Source organism: Chenopodium album, chromosome 7 (genome assembly GCF_948465745.1).
Source record: "Chenopodium album chromosome 7, dcCheAlbu1.1, whole genome shotgun sequence".
Classification (NCBI taxonomy): Eukaryota; Viridiplantae; Streptophyta; class Magnoliopsida; order Caryophyllales; family Amaranthaceae; genus Chenopodium; species Chenopodium album.
In genome coordinates this window covers 35,691,538-35,716,936 of record NC_137840.1, presented here as the reverse complement: position 1 = coordinate 35,716,936, position 25,399 = coordinate 35,691,538, and the positions used below count along the sequence as shown (strand labels likewise).

The window sequence follows — 25,399 nt, the reverse complement described above, 5'->3', positions numbered from 1 at the left end:
TTGGTGTTCGTTGTGTTGCTGTTGGTTTTACGAGGTGATGCGGGTTGTTGTTGGTGGTCAGATGCGTGTGAGTGGAAGAAGAGGGAATTGTGATGGTGGCTGTTACGGGGTGTTGGTGCGGATTGGTAGTGTGTGGTGCTTGGTTGTGTGTGCTGGAAGTTGGACTGGTGGTGAGTGGTGTTTGGTTGTTGTTGTGTGGTGGTGTTGGTGGCAGAATTGAGGTGTGGCAGCAGGTGAGTACGGCTGTGGGGTTGCTGTGGTGTTGGTGTGGTGGAGGATAAGGGAGGGGTGTGGTGAAGGATAAGGGGCAGCATCTAAAGGCAGCAGCCTGTTTGGAAGCTTATGCCTCGAACCTTAGACCTCCAAACACGAAAATGACTTTAAAAACCCGGAACACCTACAACCAAAAACACGAGGGGATTACTAAGAGATAAGATAAAATAAAATAAAATAAAATAAAGGTAAAATAAAGTAAAATAAAATAAGATAAATAACACTAAACTAATAAAAATTAAATAAAACTATACAAGTAAAGAAAGTGAAATAAAATAGACTCAAAACTAATTAAAATAAATAAAAGTAAATTAGAATACTTTCAAGGGAAAAATAAAGAACGAAATATAACAAATCAAAAGCAAATAAAATATGAAAATAAACTAATTCTAATAAAAACTACGAAAAGAACTAAAACACGACAAAATTTCCAAAATAAATAAGAAACTTTATTAAAGAGAAAACAAGAGAAAGAAAGGAAAATAAGATAAAATAAACACGAAAATGACTCTAAAACTACTCCCTAAGAGTGACATAAATGTCACTCATCACAGCACAACTAACTGTCTTCTGCACGGTTTATGGCAAGATTCGATTTTTCATTTTTTTGAATTTTGAATCTTTCACGAGCGCAACTTTAGAAGTTGCGCTAAGTGTCACGCGCAATTGAATTAGTTGCACGCGCCAGCCCAGCACCACTCCTTGAGATGTGCACGTTATTTTCTGCGACAACGCTTATTTTGACCTAATCGCTCCTAAATTCATCGTTATTGGGTTTTAAGTACGGGCTTAAGTCTTATTATAATAAGATGTAATTAATTGGACTTTTTTTGGGTCTGTTTCTTTGTTTGGGCTAGTCTTTTGTATTTTCCGGTTTAACCAATTATCCATAAGCATTCTTCATTTTGACCCAACACGAAGATGGTTTTATTTATCGTCATTGCACTTCCTGTCGGGATAGGAGGCCAAAAGTAGGTGTCTACAGTTATCCCCCACATTGATCGAGTCTAGAATAGACGATGATCAAAGTAGTCAAGGAAATAAATCCGAGACTCATTCTGCGAAGTTCTCAAAGAGTAGAGAATCTTTCGGAAATGCTAAGGATGTAGAAACGACCCTCGATTCGTTAAGTGTATGTAACAAGTAGCTATTAATGCCAGAAAAAGTTAATTCTAGTCTTAACTCGCTAAAGAATCTAGATTGATCCTTTGCTTTTGTAGAACGCTTTTACAAGTAAAGGTATTCTGGGTGATGTCAAATCATGAGAAGAGATCGATTTAAAAAAGAGTAAAAGGGGGAGTTATTTCCACTCAACCATGTAATCGTTGGTTTAAAGTCCCTCGATATGTCATTGAAACTTTAGCTTGACTTTAACAAAGTAAAAAGATGAAAAAGCTGTTTTCAGCATTCGAGCCTAGACGTTTTCGGCATTTGAGCCTAAATGTTTCGGCATTCGAGCCTAAATTTTTCGGTATTCGAACAAAATTTCAACAAGATAGATATACATGCCTCAGGCTGGAGGCACATATCCAAATCCAGTGAGAGAGAAGAAAGTTAGCAACTCTCTCAGCAGTTTTGTCCACAAGATGAGTACACGTGTCTCAGGACTGGGGGTACGTGACTACATAGGTGTGACATCGTCTCATCGCTCTTTATACAGGGAGTGGACAGACACCCTAACTGTCCGGTAAGCCAGTAAGCTCACTAACTACCGTATCTGCTTCCAATCAAAAAGTGTATGTTCCTGATGGTTTGGGGCGCATGTCGACTCGTGAGCTAACGCCTAAAGTAATGTAATTCTCTACCTTTTTAGTTATGAGAGGTAGATCTCGCAAAGCTTGGGCTGAAGTGAAATTTTACGCAACACCTATGCCATACAATTTTACGCTGTACGATACACCTTGCATTTTTAGGCTACATGATGACGCCTTCCTTTTTGTTTTGGACGTGAAAAAAGAAGAAAAGACGGACATTTACAACGTCTGGATAGTTAAATGACAAACCAGACTATGGGAGCATTTACGTAAAGCACCACTACGGAACGTCTTAAGACACATTTACGAAAAACGTTCAAAACGTATGCTTAGGGAAGGCACAAAGCATGGTGTGCATGAAAAATGATGTGTAAAACTAACAAAGAAGAAAATAAACTATAAAATGCAAAGATATTAAAATTTTTTGATAATTTGCGCGCCATTACCTCTAATAACGAGCAAAAGCCGTTTAAAAATGATTAAACGGATCAAAATCTGGATACCGGTTAGGTTAGTGACCAGTATCCGCGCGCAACTCAGTAGATCGCGCAGGCTAAGCGCCCACATAATTCTAAGTTGTGCTAGTCTGTCTCGCGGAACTGAATTTGTTTCACACGACATTTAAATCAGCAAAAAGAAATTGCTGAGCGCGATTTTCAATTCGCATTATTCTTTCTTCTTCCTTCACCATTTTTGACTCTTTCTCTCTCTAGTAAGCTTGGTTTTTTACGATTTTTGAGGGAAAAGGAAGTAGATCTCGTCCCTTATTCATATTTGCCATAATCTGATGTAAGTTTTTTTTTACTAAATTTCATTTGTTTTTGGCTGAATTTGGGCGATTTTCGAGTCGTTAAACCCCAAATTTCAAATTTAAGGGTTTTTTTATTCGGTCCATCATTCTTTAAATTGTTTATTCAATGTTGTTATGCCATGTCTAAGGAGTGTTTAGCAACAAATTTCATGAAAAATCGTTAAGTATTGAACATTGTATGACCATTTCTTTGTTTAAGTTCGTTCTTGCTCTTTTTCTTCGAATTTTGCTCGAATATGTTGCTTTTTCTTGCTCATTTTGGTTGCATTTTCTGATTATGAAGTATATTATAGTAGTGGAACTAGTATTACTTTTATAATTCACATTTTGTAAATTTTGAAATTGAAAAATGGCGCGGAGTATACTCTTAGCTCGTTTTTTTGCCATGTTTAAACCTCAAAACTGTTTGGTAAACGATAATCATGTGTGTATTACTGTTATTCTTCTAGGAGTAGTTAATCCTTTAAGATTTTGAAATATATATAGTCCCTTGAATGCTTAGTTGAAACGGGTATAGAATGGCTTTTGTGGTTGTTAGAAGCCCCCATTTACTGAGTTTAACTGCAAGTATCGTAGCCCCCAAATATGGGTGGCATTCGATTTTCGTGTTTTGCCCTATCGGTAGCCGTTATGCCGCCGAAATGGGTCTTGAACACGTATATTAGCTTAGTTTTAGAAAGAAAATAAATTAATCAAGAAACCTTATCCGATCACATCATGGACTCGCCTCCATTCGTCGATGCTGAAGAGATTCTAGAGGGTCCTGACAAGGCGGTCTGCCCCCTAAAGAGGGTGACCCGTCCTCACGAGAAGGTTTAAGAGCGACGCCTCGCAGCTGATTGACGTCGCCAGGAGGATGTGGTTAGGGAGGCTCCTCCCAAAGTAGAACCCTAGGGTCCTTAAGTGGGACCTAGACCATCATGTCTCGATCAGAGGTTGGCGCGACATCGTGAGCTCTTTGCGCCTTCGTTTTTTTTTTTTCTCCTTTCAAACCATAACCAGTTTTTTTTTAATCTTTTTACTTTTCCATAGAGTGAGCCTAGCTTATCTCTATACGACTCTGGTGATCTTCGAGCCTGTTTTGAGAGTTTTCCCGAGGTGGCAAAGGAGATTGTGGAGCTTTCGGGGATCAACCCCCATCTAGCGGCTCTTCAGGATTTATCGAGTTAGCCTGCGTCGTCAGCTTTCCTTCGGGGATTGCTGGAGTTTTGGTGGGATTCCACCAACACTTTCCACTTTCCATGGGGAGAGATGACGGTTACCCTTTTGATTTCTCTATGATTACGGGCTTTCCTTTTGGAGGCGATCCCGTAGCCATAGATATCATTAAGGGGTCAGACGAGAGACTGCAAGACCTTATGGGGGACCGTCTCGCGGCGGTCCTTCATGTGTACGCGCAGTCTTGTCCGTACTCGGTTCTTGCCGATGAGTTGTCAGCTGGCGAGCTTGATCAACAGTTTACACCTGAGTAGCTAGCTCGGATATACATTTCTCACGTTCTTTTCATCACTATCGTGAGTGATCGGGGAGAACGTTTCGCTATTAGGTTACTTATATTGCCTCACTGATTTGAGGCAAGTAGTTAACCTGAGCTGGGGGGAGGTGTCGTATGCCCGTACACTTATGGCTATGGGCAAGGCGACCCAGGTGATGGATTCTGCGCCAGCGACTGAGGTGCCTCGGATCTCCCTTACGTGGCATGGTCGTATCCTTGAGGTACGTACTTTAAGTTTCTTTCAATCATTATTTTTGCTTTTCCCCTTTAATCTTTATCATTTTCGGTTTTCTTGTAGGCTTGGAGATACTCGTACTTGCCTTTCTTAGCCCCCATGATGCTTGGGGCTGCTCGTTTTCCTATCGGCCATCGACTGGTCACGATTAAGAAGAGACGAGCCACTTCAGTCGGCGACTTTCGTTAGAGGATCCTTTCGGCGACTCGTGTGTTGGTGAGTATTTCAACCACATGTGCATCTTTTGATTTTATTGTTTATTTTCTGATGATTTTTCATGTGGTTGTGTTTATAGATCGACCTCCGTCCATGGAGTTTGATCGTGGGAATCCCGGAGGCTGTCCGGTGTGGCTTGATTCGTTGCCATTTCCGTGCCCTTATCAGGGACTTCCAGTCCTCCAGAGAACAAACACTTTGTGTTTAGATGAGTGTGTTCTCTGGCAGTCTGCATTCGAGGAGCCCAGGGTTCCTGTGCATCCTTCGATCCGGATGTTGCGTCCTGATTTGCAGTTTACCGAGGATCGAGCTCAGGTGATCCTAGGTTATCCAGCGGAGCAGCTGGTGTTGCCGGATGCATCTTATCCGACTTTCATTGCATCTAGGCTGACTCCTTTCCCAACTTTTATTCCGGTTAGTACTTTAACTTTGTCTTGTTATTTATATTTATTTTTTCGGAACCTTGACCCTTTTTTTGTATTTTTAGCGGGTCGAGCTAGGTGGTTGGGTGCCTCCTACGACGGATATCACTTATACCAATGCTATTAGGTCGGTAATTCGTGAGATCCTTCTAGCAGCGGAGGATGAGGAGGAGATACCGTTTGTTCCTGAGACGGTTGAGTCGGTATGTTGCTTATATATATATATATATATATATATATATATATATATATATATATATATATATATATATATATATATAACCTCCATTACAGGTTATGTGCAACGATTTGACATAAAGTAGAGAGGGGAAATGTCTAATCGTTGCACATAACCTGTAACGGAGGTAGTATATATATACTTTCATATACATTTTTTTGCTTACTGTCCTTGTATTTTGGAAAAGGTTCCGCGAGAGACCACGAACGACATGGTGAGGACTTTGCACGCTTTCCGAGCTGCTTATCGGAGAGCCCTCATCACTTTGTCATGCCCTGATCATCGAATGGTTGCGGTAAGTTTATTATATTTTTTTTATTTTAACGAAGTTATCACACATTTTTTGTATTAATCTTCGTTTAGATTTTGCAGGATGTGCATCAGCCGTCTGGGAGTCGCCGAGCATCCTGACCTCCTTTGTACACATTTTTTTTTTATTAGAAAACAGTTGTACATTTTTATTATTTTTTTTCTACATATGACACATTTTTTGTATATATATGTCATTATTATCTTCTTTTTTTTCCATGCATAAATTTTTTTATTTGTTATTATTAAAAATTAAATTAAAAATTTTTTTCTGAGGGAGGGAAAAGTTCCCGACTTACCCTCCTTAAAAATTAACAAAAGGAGACACACAAAAAAAGCAAAGATGAAAGAGAAAGGGAAAGAAGAGAAAATAAAAATAAGAATAAAATAAAATAAAAAAAAAGGAAAATAAGAAAGAAACAAATAATAAAGAGAAAAAAGAGGCACAAGAGGTAGCAAAAGGCAAGCGTATAATTAGTCTTAAGATTTTGTCAAGATTATGTCATTATGTAGTCCAAAATACGAAAATAAATCTTATTTCCATGCCGCGACAGACCAGACGCGCGCAACTGGATGAGTTGCACGCGGTTGTCGCGTGCATGTGACTTGGTTGCGCGCGGATGGCGCACGCAACACATGAGTTGCGCGCGCCAGCTACTAGTGAATTTTTCTTTTGAGCAAAAATTTCCGAAATTTTTCCCTTCTTGGGTCTATTTAAACGTGGTTTTGTGTAGGCTTTTGATCATCTCATATTCATTCGCTTAGTGATATCATAATAAACTAAAAAGAATTAATCTCTCTAAATTCTCTCTTCTTATTCTTATTAATTTTTTTTTAATTGAACAATGGTGAAAACCTTTGAACAACGTTTGAAGTAATGGGTCACTTCCCTCTCAATCGAGGACAAACTAGCTTTCAAAATTTACCACCTAGACCCTCTATTGAATTACATGCAACTCGTCATTAATTTTGATTTTCTTCATGCCGCCGTCAATCATTTGGACTCCAACCACCATCTTTTCTTGTTTAAAGGGAACGAAATTGTCCCATTACCTGGTGAGTTTGAGGCCTTGCTAGGCTTCCCTTCGTATACTCTCCCTGTGACCTATGCGCCTACCTTATCGGATCCCAAACCTATATTCCAAAGATTTTTTGGTTTGTCTGACGATGATATGACTAACATTGGAACTGGAGATGACGTGAATTTGATCCAATTTATTGAACACTTCATCGGCCCTCGTGAAAACATGACTAAGCAATGCTTTAAAATTCGTGCTTTATGTTATTACCTTGTTGTTAATTGTTTAGTTAGGACAGGTAAAGAGTATGGAGATTACTCCATGGTGTCCATAGTAGAGCAAATAGAGGGATGTCATTCACCCACTCCGTTGCTTTTGGCGGTAGCCGTTCTATGCATGAATCGCCTTAGAGGAGACCCTAACGAAAACGGTTTCACGGGAAGTCCACTCCTATTATACGTACGTTTTTTTTTGTTGTATAGCAACGCAAGCTCTGAAGTTGAGATAGCTTGACCAGCGCAATCTTCTAAGATGCGCGCACAACTGATTTTGATGCGCGCACCACCTGGTTGTGTAAAATTGCAATTAATTTTTCTCTTTTTTTTATATAAAGTTGGCTCATGGAGCGTTTGCAAATTATTTATCAGCCACAAAACCTTGAGGCTAGTGGAGTAAGGACATTCCCTGGACGTCGAATTCTCTACAAGCACAAGAATGAAGAAGAATGGACGTCGTTTTTCTATCACGGGGTTCCTAACATACGTTTTGTGATTTCTTGGTGGAACATAAGTAGTATGGTTGGAAATAGTTTTAATTGCCTTTGCATTAGGCTTCTAGGCCTATCTAGCACTACCTTTATCTTCCCTTGCAGGGTGATGAGACAGTACGGGTTGAAACAAATTATTCCCCCGCAAGATTGTGATGCCCCTAAAGATGTGATCATTAAACCCGAACGAATTGCTCGTTGGATGGAATATTGGTCAAGTCTCCCTAGATGGGTAGTATGAAATCCTACTGCAAGTATTATATTATCTTCTTTTTACATGGCTTGGATGAATGCGATGGATAAGGGTGAATTGAACAAGGCTCAATCACAACATCAAGCTACCACAGCTCGCAATCCACCTAAGCCTTTAATGCATTCGGCCACCACTTTTCCTCCTAGTGGTCAAAACAAAGAAGTGAGAAGAAAATTGGACTTCTCATCGCCTAAGGCTCATTCGAAGAAACCAAAGAGAAAGGCTCCTCCTAAACATGCGCAACAAGGGGTGAAAATTAAAGAAACTTCACCAAATACTCAAAGTAGGCTCCCATTATAAAAAGAAAAGGAAAACATGTTGCAAAGGCCCCAATCCCTAAATTGAAGAACAATGTTTGGGTGAAAAAGAAGAATGAAGGGGAAAGCTCTATGGTTTCTTAAAATACTGCGATGGAAACTACTCCTCCATCATCCATAACAATGGAGGACATAGTAAAATCTTAGAGTGTTACACAATCTTGTCATTAGTTTAATTTGAATAAAAATTAATCACTACTGTGTTTTTTTTTTTTTTTTTTTTTATTATTGTATATCATCTAGTTCAATAATGTCTCTTATTTTGAATTTTGAATGAAATAAAATGTGCTTTATATATTTTTTTTTATTTTGATATGACCGAAACATAAAAATTGTCTACGTATTCGTATTACGAAATGAGGTCTTTGCGTAGTTCTTTGCAAATATATATATATATATATATATATATATATATATATATATATATATATATATATATATATATATATATATAAATAAATATATATATATATATATATACTTCTTTAATCTCTTATGTAGAAATTAAATTAAAAAATTAATCAAACAATGTTTAGACAAAGCTTAAATCAAAGTTTAATTTTTTTTTTTACTTTCCGAGTATATGTTATTTTTTAAAAACACCCTTTTTTATCGCAAGTAAAATTAGTAACTTTAATCAAGCGTAAAAATTCTAGGTTCGCAGTTCGTCATCAGGTGGCGCGCACAACATCAGAGGTTGCGCGAGCCTGTCGCGCGCAACTATATTTGTTGCATGTGACATCCGCGCGCAACCATTCTTGTTGGGCGCGACACCTGTACTACGAGTGTTAAATTTTTATTTTTTTCATTATTTTCTGCATTATTACCCCCTCAAGTGTGAATAGTTTTTCGTGATGTTCGAAAAAATCTGGACACTTAGAATGGTCTATTATTTTTAAATTACCCCCCCAAGTGTTATGTATTTTACCATGTTATTCGGTAAAGTGCATAACACTTAGAATCTTTCAATTGTATGCTAAAAATGATTTGTTTAATGAATGAACGAGTTTATCCGGATTTCATTATGTAATATTTTTTTTAAGTCGATCAATGTTTATTAAATGGCGAATTTTATCACCTCAATATCCATTAATCTTATGACTCCTCCTGATAGGATTTCAATTACGCGGTAGGGACCTATCCAATTAGGCTTGAATTTCCTTCTTGGATCGGTTGGTGGATCCCTAACTTTCTTTAGTACAAAGTCACCTTCTTTGATATTTTTGGGTCGTACCCTTTTGTTAAAATGACGCGCAATACGTCATTGGTAGACTTGTGCATGATGCAAAGCTCTTAATCGTCGTTCATCAAAGAATAAAAGATCTTCATACCTCGCTCTTACCTATTCAATTTCGGTAGCTTACTTTCGAGTACGATGCGTATGGATGGTATTTCTAGTTCGACTAGTTGAACTGCGTCCATTAAAAAAACTAAGGAGTATGGAGTTACTCCTATTGATGTTCGTATGGACGTTCTATAACCCCATAGTGCGAAGTGTAGTTTATTCGGCCACTCTTTATAGTTTTCTGCCATTTTCTTAATGATGACTATTATGTTTTTATTTGCCGATTCTACAGCTCCATTAATTTGAGGTCTGTATGGAGATGAGTGATGATGTTTTTCTTTATAACGAGTTAAGAGGGCCTCGACTTTAGCTTTGAATTGAGATCCCTGATCACTAATTAGTTCATGTGGAACTCTATATTTACAAAATATGTTTCGTACGAAAAACTTTGCGACATGTTTAAAAGTGATATTTATGTAAGAAACAACCCTCAATCCACTTGTTAAAGTAATCGATGGCTACTAATACGTACTCGTGTCCTCCTGTTCTTGTTGGAGAAATTTTAGCAATGATGTCAATTCTCCAAGTTGAAAAGGTCAAAGGGGAAGTGAGATTGTATAGTTCGGATGGTGGAAGGCTTTGTAAATTAGCGAAAATTTTGCACTCTGGACATTTTTTAAAATATTGTATGCAATCATGTTCCATAGTGGACCAATAGTACCCTTGTCATGAATTTATTTTTGCAAGCATTTTACCATTCATGTGAGGTCCACAAACACCTTTGTGAGTATTCTCCATAAGGCGTGTGGTTTTAGGTTGATCTATACATAATAAACTTTGACCATTAGGTCATTTTCTGCATAATTGATCATTTAATAGACCGTATTGGGCCGCAAGTGTTCTCAAGGCTCGTTGGTCTTTCGATGAAGTGTTTTTCAGGATAAGTGTCGTGGGTAATATATTGGAGGATATGATCATACCAAGGATTGTCTCCTTTAACGTCATTTATTTCCTTTATTACGTTGCAATATGCTGGTTCTTCTCTTCTATCAACGCATTATGGCATCATATTTCAGTGACCTGGAATGTTGATCATTCAGGATTATTTTGCTAGCACATCGGCAAATTGATTATCATCATACCATGGGAGATATTTAAAATCAATATGTTCAAAATGCTCGATGAGTTTCTCTAGATGTGCTTGGTATAATATCATTGTGGAGCTCTTTATTTTCCATTTTTTCAGTATATGATTTTAATCAAACTTAAATCTCCATATACCTCTAATTTTTGCACACTTATGCTAGCTGCTGCTTCTAATCCAATAATGCACGCTTCACATTCCGTGACATTACTAGTAACCTTAAAGTCTAGTTTGACAGAGATTGGAGTATGTAATCCCTCTGGACTTATGAGTAACACTCCTACGCCACATCCTTTTTGTTTTGGACGCACCGTCAAAGTACATTACCCATTTGTCATCTTGTGTCATGAGAATCTCTTCATCTGGAAGATGAGTAGTTTCTACATGACTTGTTTGACTTGGATGTTGTGCCGGAAAGTCGGAAATTACTTTACCTTTTATTGATTTTTCAGGAATATATTTTAACTCAAATTCGGCCAACATCACCAACCACTTGGATATTCTTTTTTGTATAGGTGGTTGTTTAAACAAATACTTTATCGGATCTTGTTGAGAAATCACATGAGTAGTGTGTGGTAGCATATAATGTCGTAGTGTTTTAGTTGCCCACACTAATGCTAAGCTTCTTTTTTCCAAGGTGTTGTATTTTGTTTCATATTAAATGAATTTTTTCGCTTATGTAATATATTGCACGCTCAACTTTTTCTACCTCTTGTGCTAACATGGAGCCTGTGGTCGTGTTTGTAACTTTGATGTATAGCCTAAGAGGTAGTTTGGGTACTAGTGGTGCTAAAATTGTAGGACTTTTGATATAATCTTTGATTTTTTAAAAGGCCTTTTGGCATTGATCGTCCCATTCATGTTTTTCTTCTTTTTTCAACTTTTTAAATATTGGCTGATAAGTCATAGTCAATTTGTTGATAAACCGACTAATGTACTGTGGTTTGCCAAGGAACCTCCTAATTTCTTTTTCTGTTTGAGGGGTAGGCATATCAACGATTGCCTTTATTTTAGAGGGATCGATCTCAATACCATGTGTGCTTACTACGTATCCGAGTAACTTGCTGGAAGTTACTCCGAAGGCACATTTTTGTGGATTCAATCGCATTTTGTATTCTTTTATGCGACTGAAAAATTTGCGTAAAGCTTTTATATGTCTCATTCTATCTTTGGAATTTACAATCATATCATTCACATAGACTTCTATTTCTTTATGCAACGTATCATAAAAGAGAGTCGTAGCCGTTCTTTGTACGTAGCTCCTGCATTTTTTAAACCAAATGACATGACTGTGTAGCAATATGTACCCTAAGGGGTGATAAAGCATGTCTTTTCTTCGTCTTCTTTTGCCAATAAAATTTGGCTGTAACCTGCGTATCCATCCATAAAGGATAACATCGCATGTTCAGCCGTGTTATCTACCAATATAACAATATGTGGTAGAGGAAAATCTTCTTTAGGGCTAGCCTTATTATGGTCCCTAAAGTCGACACACATGCGAACTTGTCCATCCTTTTTAGGGAATGGGATGATGTTCGCTACCCATACTGGGTAATTTTATATGCGAATGAAACTTGCGTCTAATTGCTTTTGTACTTCTTCTTTTATTTTCAGAGCGACATCAGGTTTCATTCGTCGAAGTTTTTGTTTTACTTGTTTAGAGGTAGGGTTCAAGGGAATGGTATGTTCCGCAATTTTCCTTTCTATTCCAGGCATGTCCTTGTATGACCAAGTGAACACGTAGGAATTACATTGCAAAGTCGTTATTCTTTATTTAATCAAATTCGTGAATATGACAAGAAATAAACAATATTCGCCTCGGCTTAGTTAATCAACCAACAATTAATTATTCAATTATAATCTTATTTAACACAAGATACTATGTGGAATTGATTAATTAAACCTTTTAAAGTGATCAAGCAACACTAATTAATTAATTAAAGTTTTTTTAAAGAAGAAAATGAAAAATGATTTATTTAACTGCTCGGGAATTTACCACTTCTCTTTGATAGATCTTCGTTTAGAACACTTATGGAATCCTTCTTGTTGGGGAAACTCCACCGTAGTAATGAAATATCAAAAGGGGTGAGTGTTTAGGACAAGTGGGGTTAGGTATCACAAGTTCACAAGTTTTTCGCCAGAGTTTAGGGTTAATTTATGTCTATTTAAGCTTCGGATTAAACCTCTATTTATAGGGAATAAGTAGGTTTACGGTTTTGAACATTTTTGCGCAGCAGGTGTCGCGAGCAACAGGATGAGTTGCGCACGACCACCCAGCGCAAGTGATTGAGTTGCGCTGCTGTAGGCAGCGCAACTAATTGTCTTACGCGCGGCTTTGTGGCAAGATTTGTTTTCCAATTTTCTGAAATTCTGAATCTTTCACGAGCACAACTCTGAAAGTTGCACTGAGTGTCACGTGCAACTCAATTAATTGTGCGCGCCAGCCCAGGTGCAATTCCTTGAGATGCGCGCGTTATTTTATGCGGAAGTGCTTATTTTGACCTAGGCGCTCCTAAATCCGTCATTATTAGGTTTTAAGTACGGGCTAAAGCCTTAAAATCTAATTATGATTGGATTTAATTTATTGGATTTTATTTTGCTCTCTTTTTTGGTTTTAGCTAGTCTTTTGTGTTTTGTGGTTTAACCAGTTATCCATAAGCATTCTTCACTTGGATCCAACATGAAGATGGTTTTACTTATCGTCATTGCACTTCTTGTCATGACAGGAGGCTAAAAGTAGATGTCTACAGAACGCGAGACTTGTCATATTTGGTAATCATCAAGTTGAGGGTCTAGACTATAACGAGGCATTTGCCTTTGTGGCAAAGATGACAACAGTACGAACGTTTCTTGCTATTGTTGTTGTGAAAAATTGGGAGGTTCATCAAATGGACGTCCACAATGCTTTTCTTCATGGAGATTTGGAGGAAGAGTTATATATGAAAATTCCTCTTGGATTTGCAAATTATAACTCAGATGAAGTTTGCAAGATGAGAAAGTCATTATATGGCTTGAAACAGGCTCCTCGGTGTTCGTTTGCAAAACTAACTACCGTGTTAAAAAAAATGGCTTTAAACAGTCATACTCTGATTATTCCTTGTTTACTTTAATGAAAAGGAATTTATAAGTGAATGTGTTGGTGAATGTTGATGATTTTATCATTGCAAGAAATGACAAAGATGCTTTGATTAATTTTAAAGCATACTTAGGGAAATGTTTCAAAATGAAAGACTCGGGAAATTTGAAATATTTTTTTGGTCTAAAGGTAGCCCGAAACATACAGGGATTTTTTATTTGTCAGAAAAAGTATGCCATGGATATTATTGCAGAGTTCGTCTCTTCTTATGCAAAACCCGTAGATTTGTTGGGGTTTGGTGTGTCGGACTCACCGCGGAAACAAACCCAAAAACAAGACCGCACTCGCAATAAATAAAACCATAAACATAATTAAATTAACCACAAGATTAAAGATAAAATGATTACCTTTGGAGCGTGCTTCGCCCAACCGGAAGGGGCTCTTACTTTGATAGCAAGCCTCAAAATTACAACGGCCTCCGACGATAGTCCACCCACAATTCAACCACCAAAAACGGTCCAATGCCTAGGGGTTAGCATGGCCCGACCAAAACCCGAGTAAATAATGAGTTCAAAGGATTTCACAATGGTGATGCCTTTTTCAACTCTTACTCAAGTGTCTTTCCCAATACTCCAACTTGGGTATTTATAAGGGAAATGCATGAGTGTGAAAAGCTCTCCCATCAATATGGGATAATTTGATTTTCCCATTTATTTTAAATCTAAAATAAAAAAAATTAATAATCAAACTACTAATAAATCAAAAAGTGGAAAGCATACAAGGAGGAGTAGGTGAGGACCACTTGGAGGAGGGCGGGACCAAACTTGCCCCTTAACCGGCCACCTCCCTTTCTTCTCCTCCATTTGAGTTCCGCCACATGGCAGCTCACTTGGGCACCCTTGGTTGCCTTGTGGGCTGCCATGGTGCGGTTGTGAGGCTTTGGCCCACCTCACTTGCGCCCAAAACCGTAGGCTGCTGGCTGCCACTACCTAGCAAGCCACGCACCAAGTGTGCGGGCTGTTAGCTACCGCATGCTAGCATTGCCACACACACTTGGTACGGGTTGCTAGATTTTTGCCGCGCCCCTAGCACTCGGTTTTACCGATTCTAGGGTTATTTCGGTCATTGTTGATTTATTATTATTTTTCACGTCTCGTCTTTTACTATTTTTTGACTCAACTTCTGACGTTCGGTTTCGACGCTCTAAGCTCGAATTCCCGACGTCTAAATATTAATTACTCAGTTGACTTATTAATTCCTTCTGGATTAATTCGTCACTTCTGTTCATTAGTTGCTTGCGTGTGACCTGAAGGGTTCAGTCAAGATTAAGCTATAATATTTATTATGCATTAATATTACTGATCGGAAGCGGCCTCCACTCAGGCATTCTGATCACTTGACCTTAATGAATATATTAGCTTTCTAATAATTCTGAACCCACTAACGGAATAGTACATTTGTTCATTGGACACCATTCCTTTCAATCTCCCACTTGTCCTTCCGGTCAAGTGTGCATTTAGTGTACAACCTTTTTCCTATGTTGCTTAATGTCTCATCATGAACTATAAGGTAAGATTATTTTGTCATCCTTATTACGTCAAAAAGTGTTTCTCGATTCTGAGTCCGACTGTCAATAAACAGATGATTTCTAAAATCCATCCGAGCACGGCCATGCATTTTCACATTCTCGCTCTACGAGAGGCTTTGTATAAAACAAAGACATCTTCCCTATTTTAGTAGGGGGACATTCCAGTCTTGTAATGTAGCTCCTCTTACTGAGAGGACCTAGCCGCCCGAGTGTTTCCGTTATAATCCCTATTACGGCAAATGTTTGACAACATCAAAGCGAACTAGTACTCAAACAAGAGAACTCACAATACTCATGGTCGAGGAAATAGGTCCCGATAGCCATAATGAGAAGTATACTTATGACGATTTTTAATCTCTTAAAGTATTCTCATAGGTCGATCCAGTATGGTTCTAAATTAATACATGTGAAAATGATTTATGACAATCATGCCCTCGTAGCACAAGAAACGGTACTATATATCAGCCTACACACTAATCTCAATTGGACATTAATCGTCCACCGTTTAAATGACCTTGATTAGGGATAATTATCGATTATAATATTAAATGTTCACTTAATAGGTGTTTCCTTACCAAGACTGGTCTTGATACTCTATTTTGAGTATTCCAAGAATCAAATGGATTAATTATTTAATTCAAAACTACAATTAAATAGCAAACAGAGTGATAAAAATTGCATGAAATTTTAAATTACTCCAAAACCTGAATATTTTATCTAAATGGTTTTTCTGAATGATGTAAGAGTATCACTCTTTATAAAACGTCTATAGAATTCACACCCATATCTAATATGCTTGATTTCTTTCATGGAATTGTGAATGTTGTCGTTCACTTATTCCATAGGATTAGTAATAACTACTTTGCTAATCTTAACATCTTCATTACTGATAACTTTCATAATAAGATGATAAAATTTGAGAGTGTCATGGATTATATGTGATTTAGGATTTAATTTCCAAGTGATGGCTCCCACTCATTTTCATAATTGAGACTTTCAACTTGACAACCTACAATCATTAACGTTCAACAACAAACTTACCATAGAACATCTTCTTTATTACCGACATTAAGGCAACAATGTTCTCAACATATATTTTAGTAGAGTTCCTGATGCTGCTTGGCTAGGTTTTCACTCCAAACGGCTCACAATGATTTGGGATACCCTAATCACTTGTGATCATGGAAATTTTCCTTAAATTCCTGCACATTACACATGGATGCACGTCCATGTTACCATTCTCAAGCCACAACTTATTGTTAGCTCCTGCTTATAAACAGCTTCCTTGTTAAGGATCTAATCCTTGTTAAGATTTGTGATTGCAACATCAATTCTCAAATTGTATTTGTTTTCACAAGTCAAGAACTCGTCCTATTACTTATCCAAGTACTTTGGATGTTCTTGGCAATAATCTAACAATCTTTTACATAGATTCAGGTTGATTGGTACTACATACATACTTCTCATGCTCTAAACAAGTAAGTCGTGCGACGATTCCATATCACAGCGTACATGATGGATTAAATTGCAAAGTATTTCTCAATCTTATTTCATCAATTTGTCATTTTAGCTCATTCAGTTTCACTGACTCTTTGCTAAACAGTTTGTTGTGTGATATGGTTGAAAGACTCTTTTTAGAGTCTTTGCTAAACAGTTTAGAGTCTTTCATGTTTGACTTAGTATTTAGCCTAGCTTATACTTAGTTCAAACATTTACTTAGTTTTATACATAAGGTTCAAAAGTCTTTCAAAGTCCTTCAATTCATGTTTAACAAGGTAAAATCCTGTACACGTTCAAACATTTTATTAAGCCTATACAATAGATCTTAATACCAATATGTACTAAGTATCGTCTTTTGCTTGGTCCATTGTCAAAAATACTTTCAAATCTAAGCATTTAGCATTTGATAGTTATTTAACAATAGAGTTCATAAACTTTTCGTTGGACCTTTATATAATTTACTTTTGCTTCCACTAAACTTCTTATTCATAAGAATTTTTATGTTTCTCCATAAGTCAATCCTCTTATTAACTTCATGAGAAAACGTGTTTCAATTCCTACATGCAATGCTTCCATTAATCCCATAACGGATTCCTTGAGCTTGCTTTTAAATCTAGCATTTATTTAGATTTTCAAAACCCTTTGACTATTTTCATAGTCACTACCAAAATCCTATTTTAGGAAGGCTGTTTTAGTATCTATTTTGTCATATTTCATATGAGCAATTTTGCTAAAACAATTACGAAAAGACTTTAGCATTTCGATTGGTGAATAGGTTTTTATTAAAATCAACTCCGTGAATTTAATTGTATCCTTTCATCCAATCTAGTTATGTATGCATATATCTTCCACATTTGTTAGTTTTCTCCTTGAAAACTTATTTGCAATCGATCGGTCTTTCACCCTTTATGCAAATTAATCAAGTTTCAAACATGATTATCAAACATGGAGTCTATCTCGGATTTTTATGGCCTTTAACCATTATTCAAAATTTGGATTTGTCGTAGCTATCTTACAAGACATTATTCCTTTACTATCTAGTAGTAAATAGTATGCTTGTAAGTCTTAGGTTTATTTCTAACTTAATAGAAATTTATAGGATTCAATCTAAGCCTTTAGTGAATTCTATACCTATACGGAGCAATTGCATCAACCACTGAGTTTCAACGCGCTTTTAAAGCCCTTTTATAATATTGATCTTACTCCAACATTTCTTATGTTTTTGTGAGTAATGAATTCTCTTTTAAGGCACTTGTAAAGTCCTTTTGAGTATTCTTGATCAAGTATTCTCATAAAGTCCTGTTAAGGTCTTCTAAGATTCTCAGTTCTAGTTTGTTGCTAAGCTCAATGGTCATCGAGTTCATTTTCCTCCCACTTGTCGTTTTGGAAACATGTTACTTTCCAGAAAGACACAACTTAGAGAAAAAAACACTATGTTCTTAATTAGGTTGTGGAGGTATTGTCCATGGTCTCACTTAAATGCTTACAAAAAGACATGTATATTGTCTTTGGGTAAAAGTTTGTTGTAAGACAAACGATTAGCTCCCACTTGATTTATCTTAGCCTTTAATGAGCCATTAAGCTCCCACTCAACCACCTTTATCTTACTAAGTCGGTGAGCTCCCACTGAGCGAGTGAACTCCCACTGTGGCTAAGAGTTTTACACATATACTTGAAAAGACATTTAGAAGATAATTCTATCCATAATTGAATATGGCGTCCTTTCTTAGCTTAGACATTTTGTTTAGCGTAACATTAGTCCTTCGTGCAAGTCTAAAGAACTTTATAGGAAGGGATGTGATCCATCATTGTTCGAGTCATTTTTAAATGGCATCGAGGTCACCGTGAAGTCACACTATGTTCTTTGTGGAGTTATTTATGAAAATTTAATTTCATAACTTTGTGATGGTCACGCTTGGCTCAAGCAAACATCGCTCGATCTAATATAGACGTTTTGATATCATGCCAAGTCGATTCTGTACTTCACTGAACTCCTGAACTATTCAAGGTCAAGTTTGTTCACATTTGATGAATATAGCCATATTATTTCAAATTCATTGTGAAACATTGAAGTAAATGAATCATCTTTAGCTTTCGGAGTCAATTGTCTATACTAAGAACAATAGATCTTTACTTTGTTGGTTTCAACAAGTAAGACATGCTTGTCTTAGAACGATTCCAAATCGATCAACTATCAACGGCCTATCTAATAGAGCCTTGAGTATGTTCTTGTCAATGTGACATTGCTAAAGATGTTTGGAACGCAAATCATGCCCATGAATTTGAGCTTTTGCCAGTTTATCATGTTAAGAAAATGTTTGTTTATAATCAAGCATTCTTGACTCATGGTTTAGACAACCATGCCATTCAAATAAATTTGCAACTATTTCTCATTGCTTTGAATGTGAGTCTTTCCGTGTGTAAACGGATCAATTGCTGATTATGGAACACAATAACCATTTATTTGTTCCAACCTTAGCTTAAAGGTCTTTAAACAAAGAATACGATCTTACAACTGATGTAACACCACTTGCTTCATTCTAAGCTTGTAAGTCGATAACATAGCTTATCTTTAATAGTTTGAGGTCACTTTCAAAGTGGAACACTCAAGCAGTATCCGATACTTGTGAAGATAATAAATTGGTAAGTTAACTACAATAACATGAACTCATGGGTTGAAATGGAATCTTATTCCTTTTCTTCGTTCCTCGTTTCCTATATTTCTTATCATACTTTATCTCATAATATTTAAGAACCATTTCTTTAAGACTCTTTGACTTTCATTCTTTGTTAGGCATAATTAAGCATCTAATGCGCCGTAAAACAAAGTTCCATCTTTTCGTTTAATTCACGCTTGAATTACTACATTAATGAGTCCTACTCATCTATGTATTAAGCGAAAAGATATGGTTGGTTGTCAATATTGACAATTTGAGTTTGCAACTCAATACTTCATGTTATATCAAACTTACCTAGTATTTTGAATACATGATGTCCAACTGTCCTTTCGGACTTTGTTATAAAAGTCATTTATGAGAATTGTATTTTAGAAATGCTTTACTTTTCTTTCAGAACCATTCTCAAAGATTTCCTGTACCAATCATGGAAAACAATATAGTTTGATTTGGAATTCTACAAATATAAGTGCAAAGTATAACCATTTATCAAGTAAATAACATAATAAGTTTGAAAATTAAAAGGTATCCATGCAAATTTTCAATCTTATTATACGTCTTTTATACACATTAAATTTGTCCCCATTTGGCGAGAATAAGTCGATTCCAAGATCTAATGAAACAAAGAGCGGCTAAGCATGCTTTTGCTTGTCTTAGCACTCAATCTCCCAAGGTAAGCAACGCTTTGCTAATGGCTCTAAGCCACTCTTGCTTGAAAAAATTGTCTCATCTAATTCTCTCTGAACAATTTATCCACTTTGCCACGACATGTTAGGACCCCATCACTCATATCGTTGAGTACAACCAAAACCAACTTGCATACCCGGTATGCCTTACGTTCCTTGGAGAAATAGTGATGCCTCGCTTTGGCGTATCCCACCAATACCCTCGTTCGGTTGGTAAGTGTTGTTTTGGAATGACAAGTTTTACTCAATATTTAGGGACTTAGGGTTTCTATGTTGGTTGACTTAAGTGAACTTAATTAATCATCACAACATTCAAAATCTTAAAAATGCATCTAACATATAATTTATTCATATATATATATATATATATATATATATATATATATAGAAAAACATAAATAGAGATGCATTTGGCAATTAGCATGACCCCTTGAGATCTTCAAATCTTCAAAAGGTCTTCATTTGCAACTTCATGGCTTTGTCTTCCAAGACTTGACCAAGATAAATGCAACTACTAGTATCTACGATTAAGACTACTCTAAATATTAAGGTACAAAAATGCTCAATGGTTCGCAGACTGTATTTAGATTCACAAAAATACATCATGGATCACAGTCATTATTTTCTATCCTAATCAGGCCCCAGTATTTGCCATTTCATAAAACCTGTGAGAGAATATACATTCCATTCATCCATTCACTATCTGTGAATGGCCCATGAATTTTACAATGATAAACAAGTAACAATGCATAAACACGCGAGAACTAGTAACTAATCTAGGTGGTTAATTCAATTAACACACCTAATTAAAACTAGTCAAAGTTGTTTTAATCGGTTATGAAAATAATAAATGAAGCTCCCACTAAATTCTGCATCCAACTTAATTAATCCAGTTAATTAAGTCGGTAAACACAAATATTTGCCAAAATTAAATTTTGCAAATGTTGCTCAAAAAACCGAGGGCTAGCCTCCAAATTTTAATTAAATAAAAAAAATAATTAAAATAATGAAAACGACAATTTAAGCAAAAATTACGTAGTCCAAAATGTCTAAGTGCCTAGCACTAAGACATGGAGTGCTCACACCTCGCACAACCGTTTGATGCTCAATGAACGTGGGAGTGGGCCTGATGTCGCTAAGCGTTACACCGCCCACATCAGCGAACTTTCACGCATCAATAACGTGGCCCTTGATGGCCATGTTGTACGAACTCATTGCACTACATTGCTATGCAAGCAATGTCTACGCATATTACCCTTATTTACATACTAAGCAACGCATAAATTAGCTTTAAAATAGCATTGCCTTAAAACTCGGGGTAAATGTGCCAATTATGGGATTGTGCGCATCGTGCCATAAGCACGTATCACATCCAATCGCACTCCCCGCAACACCAAGCATGCACACGGGCTGCTTGTGCTCGCACCAGCCACGGTCAGCCCAGCGTAGCAGCACCAGCCATCCCTCGCACACACGCACGCACACATAGGCTGGCTGCATATGCGCACAGCACTACGCACACACGCACGGGGCGCCTAGCAGCCTCGACAGCCTTAAGTGGGCTGCGTGAGCAGCCCAGCTGGCCGAGAGCTAGCTCGGGGCTCTTAAGCCTCGACTTGTGTGCTTATGCCTCGGGAAAATTTCCGATTTTGTGTGTGAAAATATTAATAAATTCTAAATTCATTTTAGAATTAATTTTGAGGAAAAATGAAATTAATAACAAGTCCAACTTAAATAAATTCATCCAAGTGCAATTAACCAAAATTATTTCTAAGAATCGTTCTTTAATAAAATTGGTTAAACTTGGTGTAACAAAATAAATTTGGGCAATTCTCATTATTAATTTAATCAATTTAAATTAATCTTGAGATTTTGACAAAATAAAAGCGAGTTGGAAAAATGGACATAAGTTCAATAAAAACTCCAACTTTAATACTTGTGAATTCTTGAAAAATTACATCTTCCAATATGAAGATAAACAAATTTCTATCACGAGTTTTAAACTTTATGATTCTAATCAACTAAAATGATAAAATCAACAAAGTTTAACCAAAAAACATGGAATTTAGTAACTCAAAGTTTCAATCACTTAACATAATTAAAGATTGAAACTTTAGTACTTAGAAGCCTCAAAGAACAACAATTTCACACTTAATGCAATTAATATGCAATTATGTGAAAAATAAAACCAAGCTTTCAAACATAAATTACCACCAAGTAATTATGCCTAAAGAGGTTTAAAATTGCATATAAATTAAGGAAAGAACCAAATACATAGCCACCATAAATATGCAATAAATTTTCAAGGTTAGAAAGACTTAAAATTTTTCGTCAAAACGAAAAACCCCTCGAAAAGTGCATTTCTGGTCGTTTTTTGGCTAAAAACCGAGTCCTGAAAGAGTAAAATCATTTCCAGAACGCCTTTTCCATCCAAAGTTCACTATTTTTTGGTCTAAATCTTGATTTGGGAGTTGAAGATAGCTCTAATACGAGGTTAAAATAGATAAAACCAGCTACTAATATAATTAGCAACTTAATACCAGAAAAATTAAGCCATAAAAACACCTTGAAAATATTATGATTTTAAAAATAAACGAGTGAGGCTCTGATATCGCTGCTGGGGTTTGGTGAGTCCGACTCACCCCGAAAACAAACCCAAAAACAAGACCGCACTCGCAATAAATAAAACCATAAACATAATTATTAATCACAAGATTAAGATAAAACGATTAGCTTTGGAGCGTGCTTCGCCCAATAAGAAGGGGCACTTACTTCAAAAGCAAGACTCAAAATTACGACGACCTCCAACGATAGCTCACCCACAACTCGACCACTGAAAACGGTCCAATGCCTTGGGGTTAGCAAGGGCCGACCAAAACCTAAGTAATTAATGAGTTCAAAGGTTTTCACAATGGTGATGCCTTATTTAAATCTTACTCAAGTGCTTTTCCCAATACCTCAACTTGGGTATTTGTAGGGAAATGCATGAGTGTGAAAAGCTCTCCCATCAATGTGGGAGAATTTGACTTTCCCATTTATTTTAAATTTAAAATAAAATTAATAATCAAACTAGTAATAAATCAACAAGTGGCAAGCATACAAGGAGGAGTAGGTGAGGACCACTTGGAGGAGGGGGGGACCAAACTTGCACCCCACTCATGCCCCCATAACCGGCCACCTCCCTTTCTTCTCCTCCATTTGAGTTCGACCATCTGGCAGCTCACTTGGGCACCCTTGGTTGCCTTGTGGGCTGCCATGGTGCAGTTGTGAGGCTTCGGCCCCCCTCACTTGCGCCAAAAACCGTAGGCTGCTGGCTGCAAAGGCCTAGCAAGCCACGCACCAAGTGTGCGGGCTGCTAGCTGTCGCACGCTAGCATTGCCACGCACACTTGGTGCGGGTTGCTAGCTTTTTGTCGGGTCCCCTAGCACAAGGTTTTACCGATGCTATGGGTATTTCAGTCATTGTTGATTTATTATTATTTTTCACATCTCGTCTTTTACTATTTTCGACTCGAATTCCGACGTTCTATTTCGACGCTCTAAGCTCGAATTCCCGACGTCTAAATATTAATTACTCGGTTGACTTATTAATTCCTTTCGGATTAATTCGTCGCTTCGGTTCGTTAGTTGCTTGGGTGCGACCCGAAGGGTTCAGTCAAGATTAAGCTGTAATATTAATTATGCATTAATATTACTGATCGGAAGTGGCCTCCACCCAGGCATTCCGATCACTTGACCTTACTGAATATATTAGCTTTCTAATAATTCTGAACCCAATAACATAATAGAACACTTGTTCGAAGGACACCATTCCTTTCAAGATTATCCTATGGAGAAACATCATAGGTTGGCTTTGGCAACGGGTGAACTTTTACAGGATGTTAAGAAGTATCGCAGACTTGTATGCCACCTGATATATTTGTCTGTGACAAGACCTGATTTAACATACTCCGTCCATATTTTAGCTCAATTTATGCAAAATCCTAGAGTAGAGCACAGGTTTGTTGCTTTGCGAGTTGTGAGATATTTGAAGAAAAATCCGGGTCAAGGCATTCTTTTGAGGTCTGACAATGCTTTATAGTTGGATGGTTGGTTTGATTAAGATTGGGCGAGTTGTCCATTATCCCGACGATCCTTAACTGGTTGGCTAGTGGTACTTGGTTTCTCCCCTGTGTCATGGAAGACCAAGAAGCAACCCACGGTGGGTAAAAGCTCCTCAGAGGCAGAATGTCGTTTGATGAACGGTGTATATTATGAACTAAAGTGGTTGAAACAACTACTTCGTGACTTAGGTGTGCATCATGAGAGTGGGATGCGCCTATTTAGTGATAGTCAATTTGCTTTGTACATTGCTCAGAATCCGGTGTTCCACGAGTGCACAAAGTATATTGAGGCAGATTGTCGTTTTATACAATATGTGATAATGGATGGTACTATATCTCCCTCTTACGTTCCTACAACGCTACATTTGGCAGATATCTTCACGAAGGCCTTGGGAAAGGTAAAGTTGAGTTTCTTTTTTGCAAGTTTGGCATTGGAGTTTTGGGTGCTCCAACTTTAAGGGGGGTATTGGGATATATTTTAAGAAATAATATAATTGTGAATATTGTGTAAATATTTCCTAGGATATTTTGTGACTTAACTAAGGATACTTGGCTTTGCCTTCCAAGCATACCTAGCTATATATATTGTATGCGACCGTATTATTGTGAATGAGAATTACAAAGAACAAATTAAACACAATTGTGTTAACAATTATTGAGTACCAAATATAACAATTATATTAATTAAATTCATTAACCATGATAAGTTTTTTTTAAAATAATATAAAAAAACAATCTACTAAACTTACAAACAAGGTCCATAAACGATCACATTGCAATGAAAGTTTATATTTTTTTATTATTATTTTAAATTCATGTAAAGAACAAAAATAATATAGGATTCACTTAAATTATAATTATAGTCTTGTTTTACAAAGGGATACTAAGTGGATAGACTAGTTAGATTGTATTTAAAATGATTAAGTAATACTAATTAATTGATTAATTTATTAAATAAAAGAAAGTGGTTCATCTAAGTTCTTAGGAAAATAACCATTTTCCTTACTAGATTTTCTTTTCGATTGTTTTTGAATATCTTGTTTTGGAACCTTCAATTATCTTGGTAAAATTAAGTTCTCTAAAGTGTTTAGAAAAAGGAAAAAGAATATAGTTGTAGGCGTCTATGCTTGAACATGTTGAATCTGGGAGATCTCCTATGCCTACGTGCCTTGGAGAAACTTTGAACGGCCTTAACGAAGCAAAAGTTGACCGGAAAGCCGTCACGAAGGGCTCTC

The 25,399-nt window shown here is 36.9% G+C and overlaps 1 protein-coding gene across 1 annotated transcript in view; it reads left to right on the top strand.

Annotated features, from left to right (window-relative positions):
* LOC145640161 (uncharacterized) overlaps positions 1–24,622 on the top strand; it is a 28,309-nt gene extending 3,687 nt beyond the window's left edge. The window contains exons 4-6 of the mRNA XM_081691466.1: positions 3,871–4,003; positions 4,864–5,099; positions 24,245–24,622. Coding sequence (XP_081547592.1) covers positions 3,871–4,003; positions 4,864–5,099; positions 24,245–24,622 — 747 coding nt within the window. The remainder of the gene's footprint in view (positions 1–3,870; positions 4,004–4,863; positions 5,100–24,244) is intronic.
* Positions 24,623–25,399: the final 777 nt, after the last annotated feature.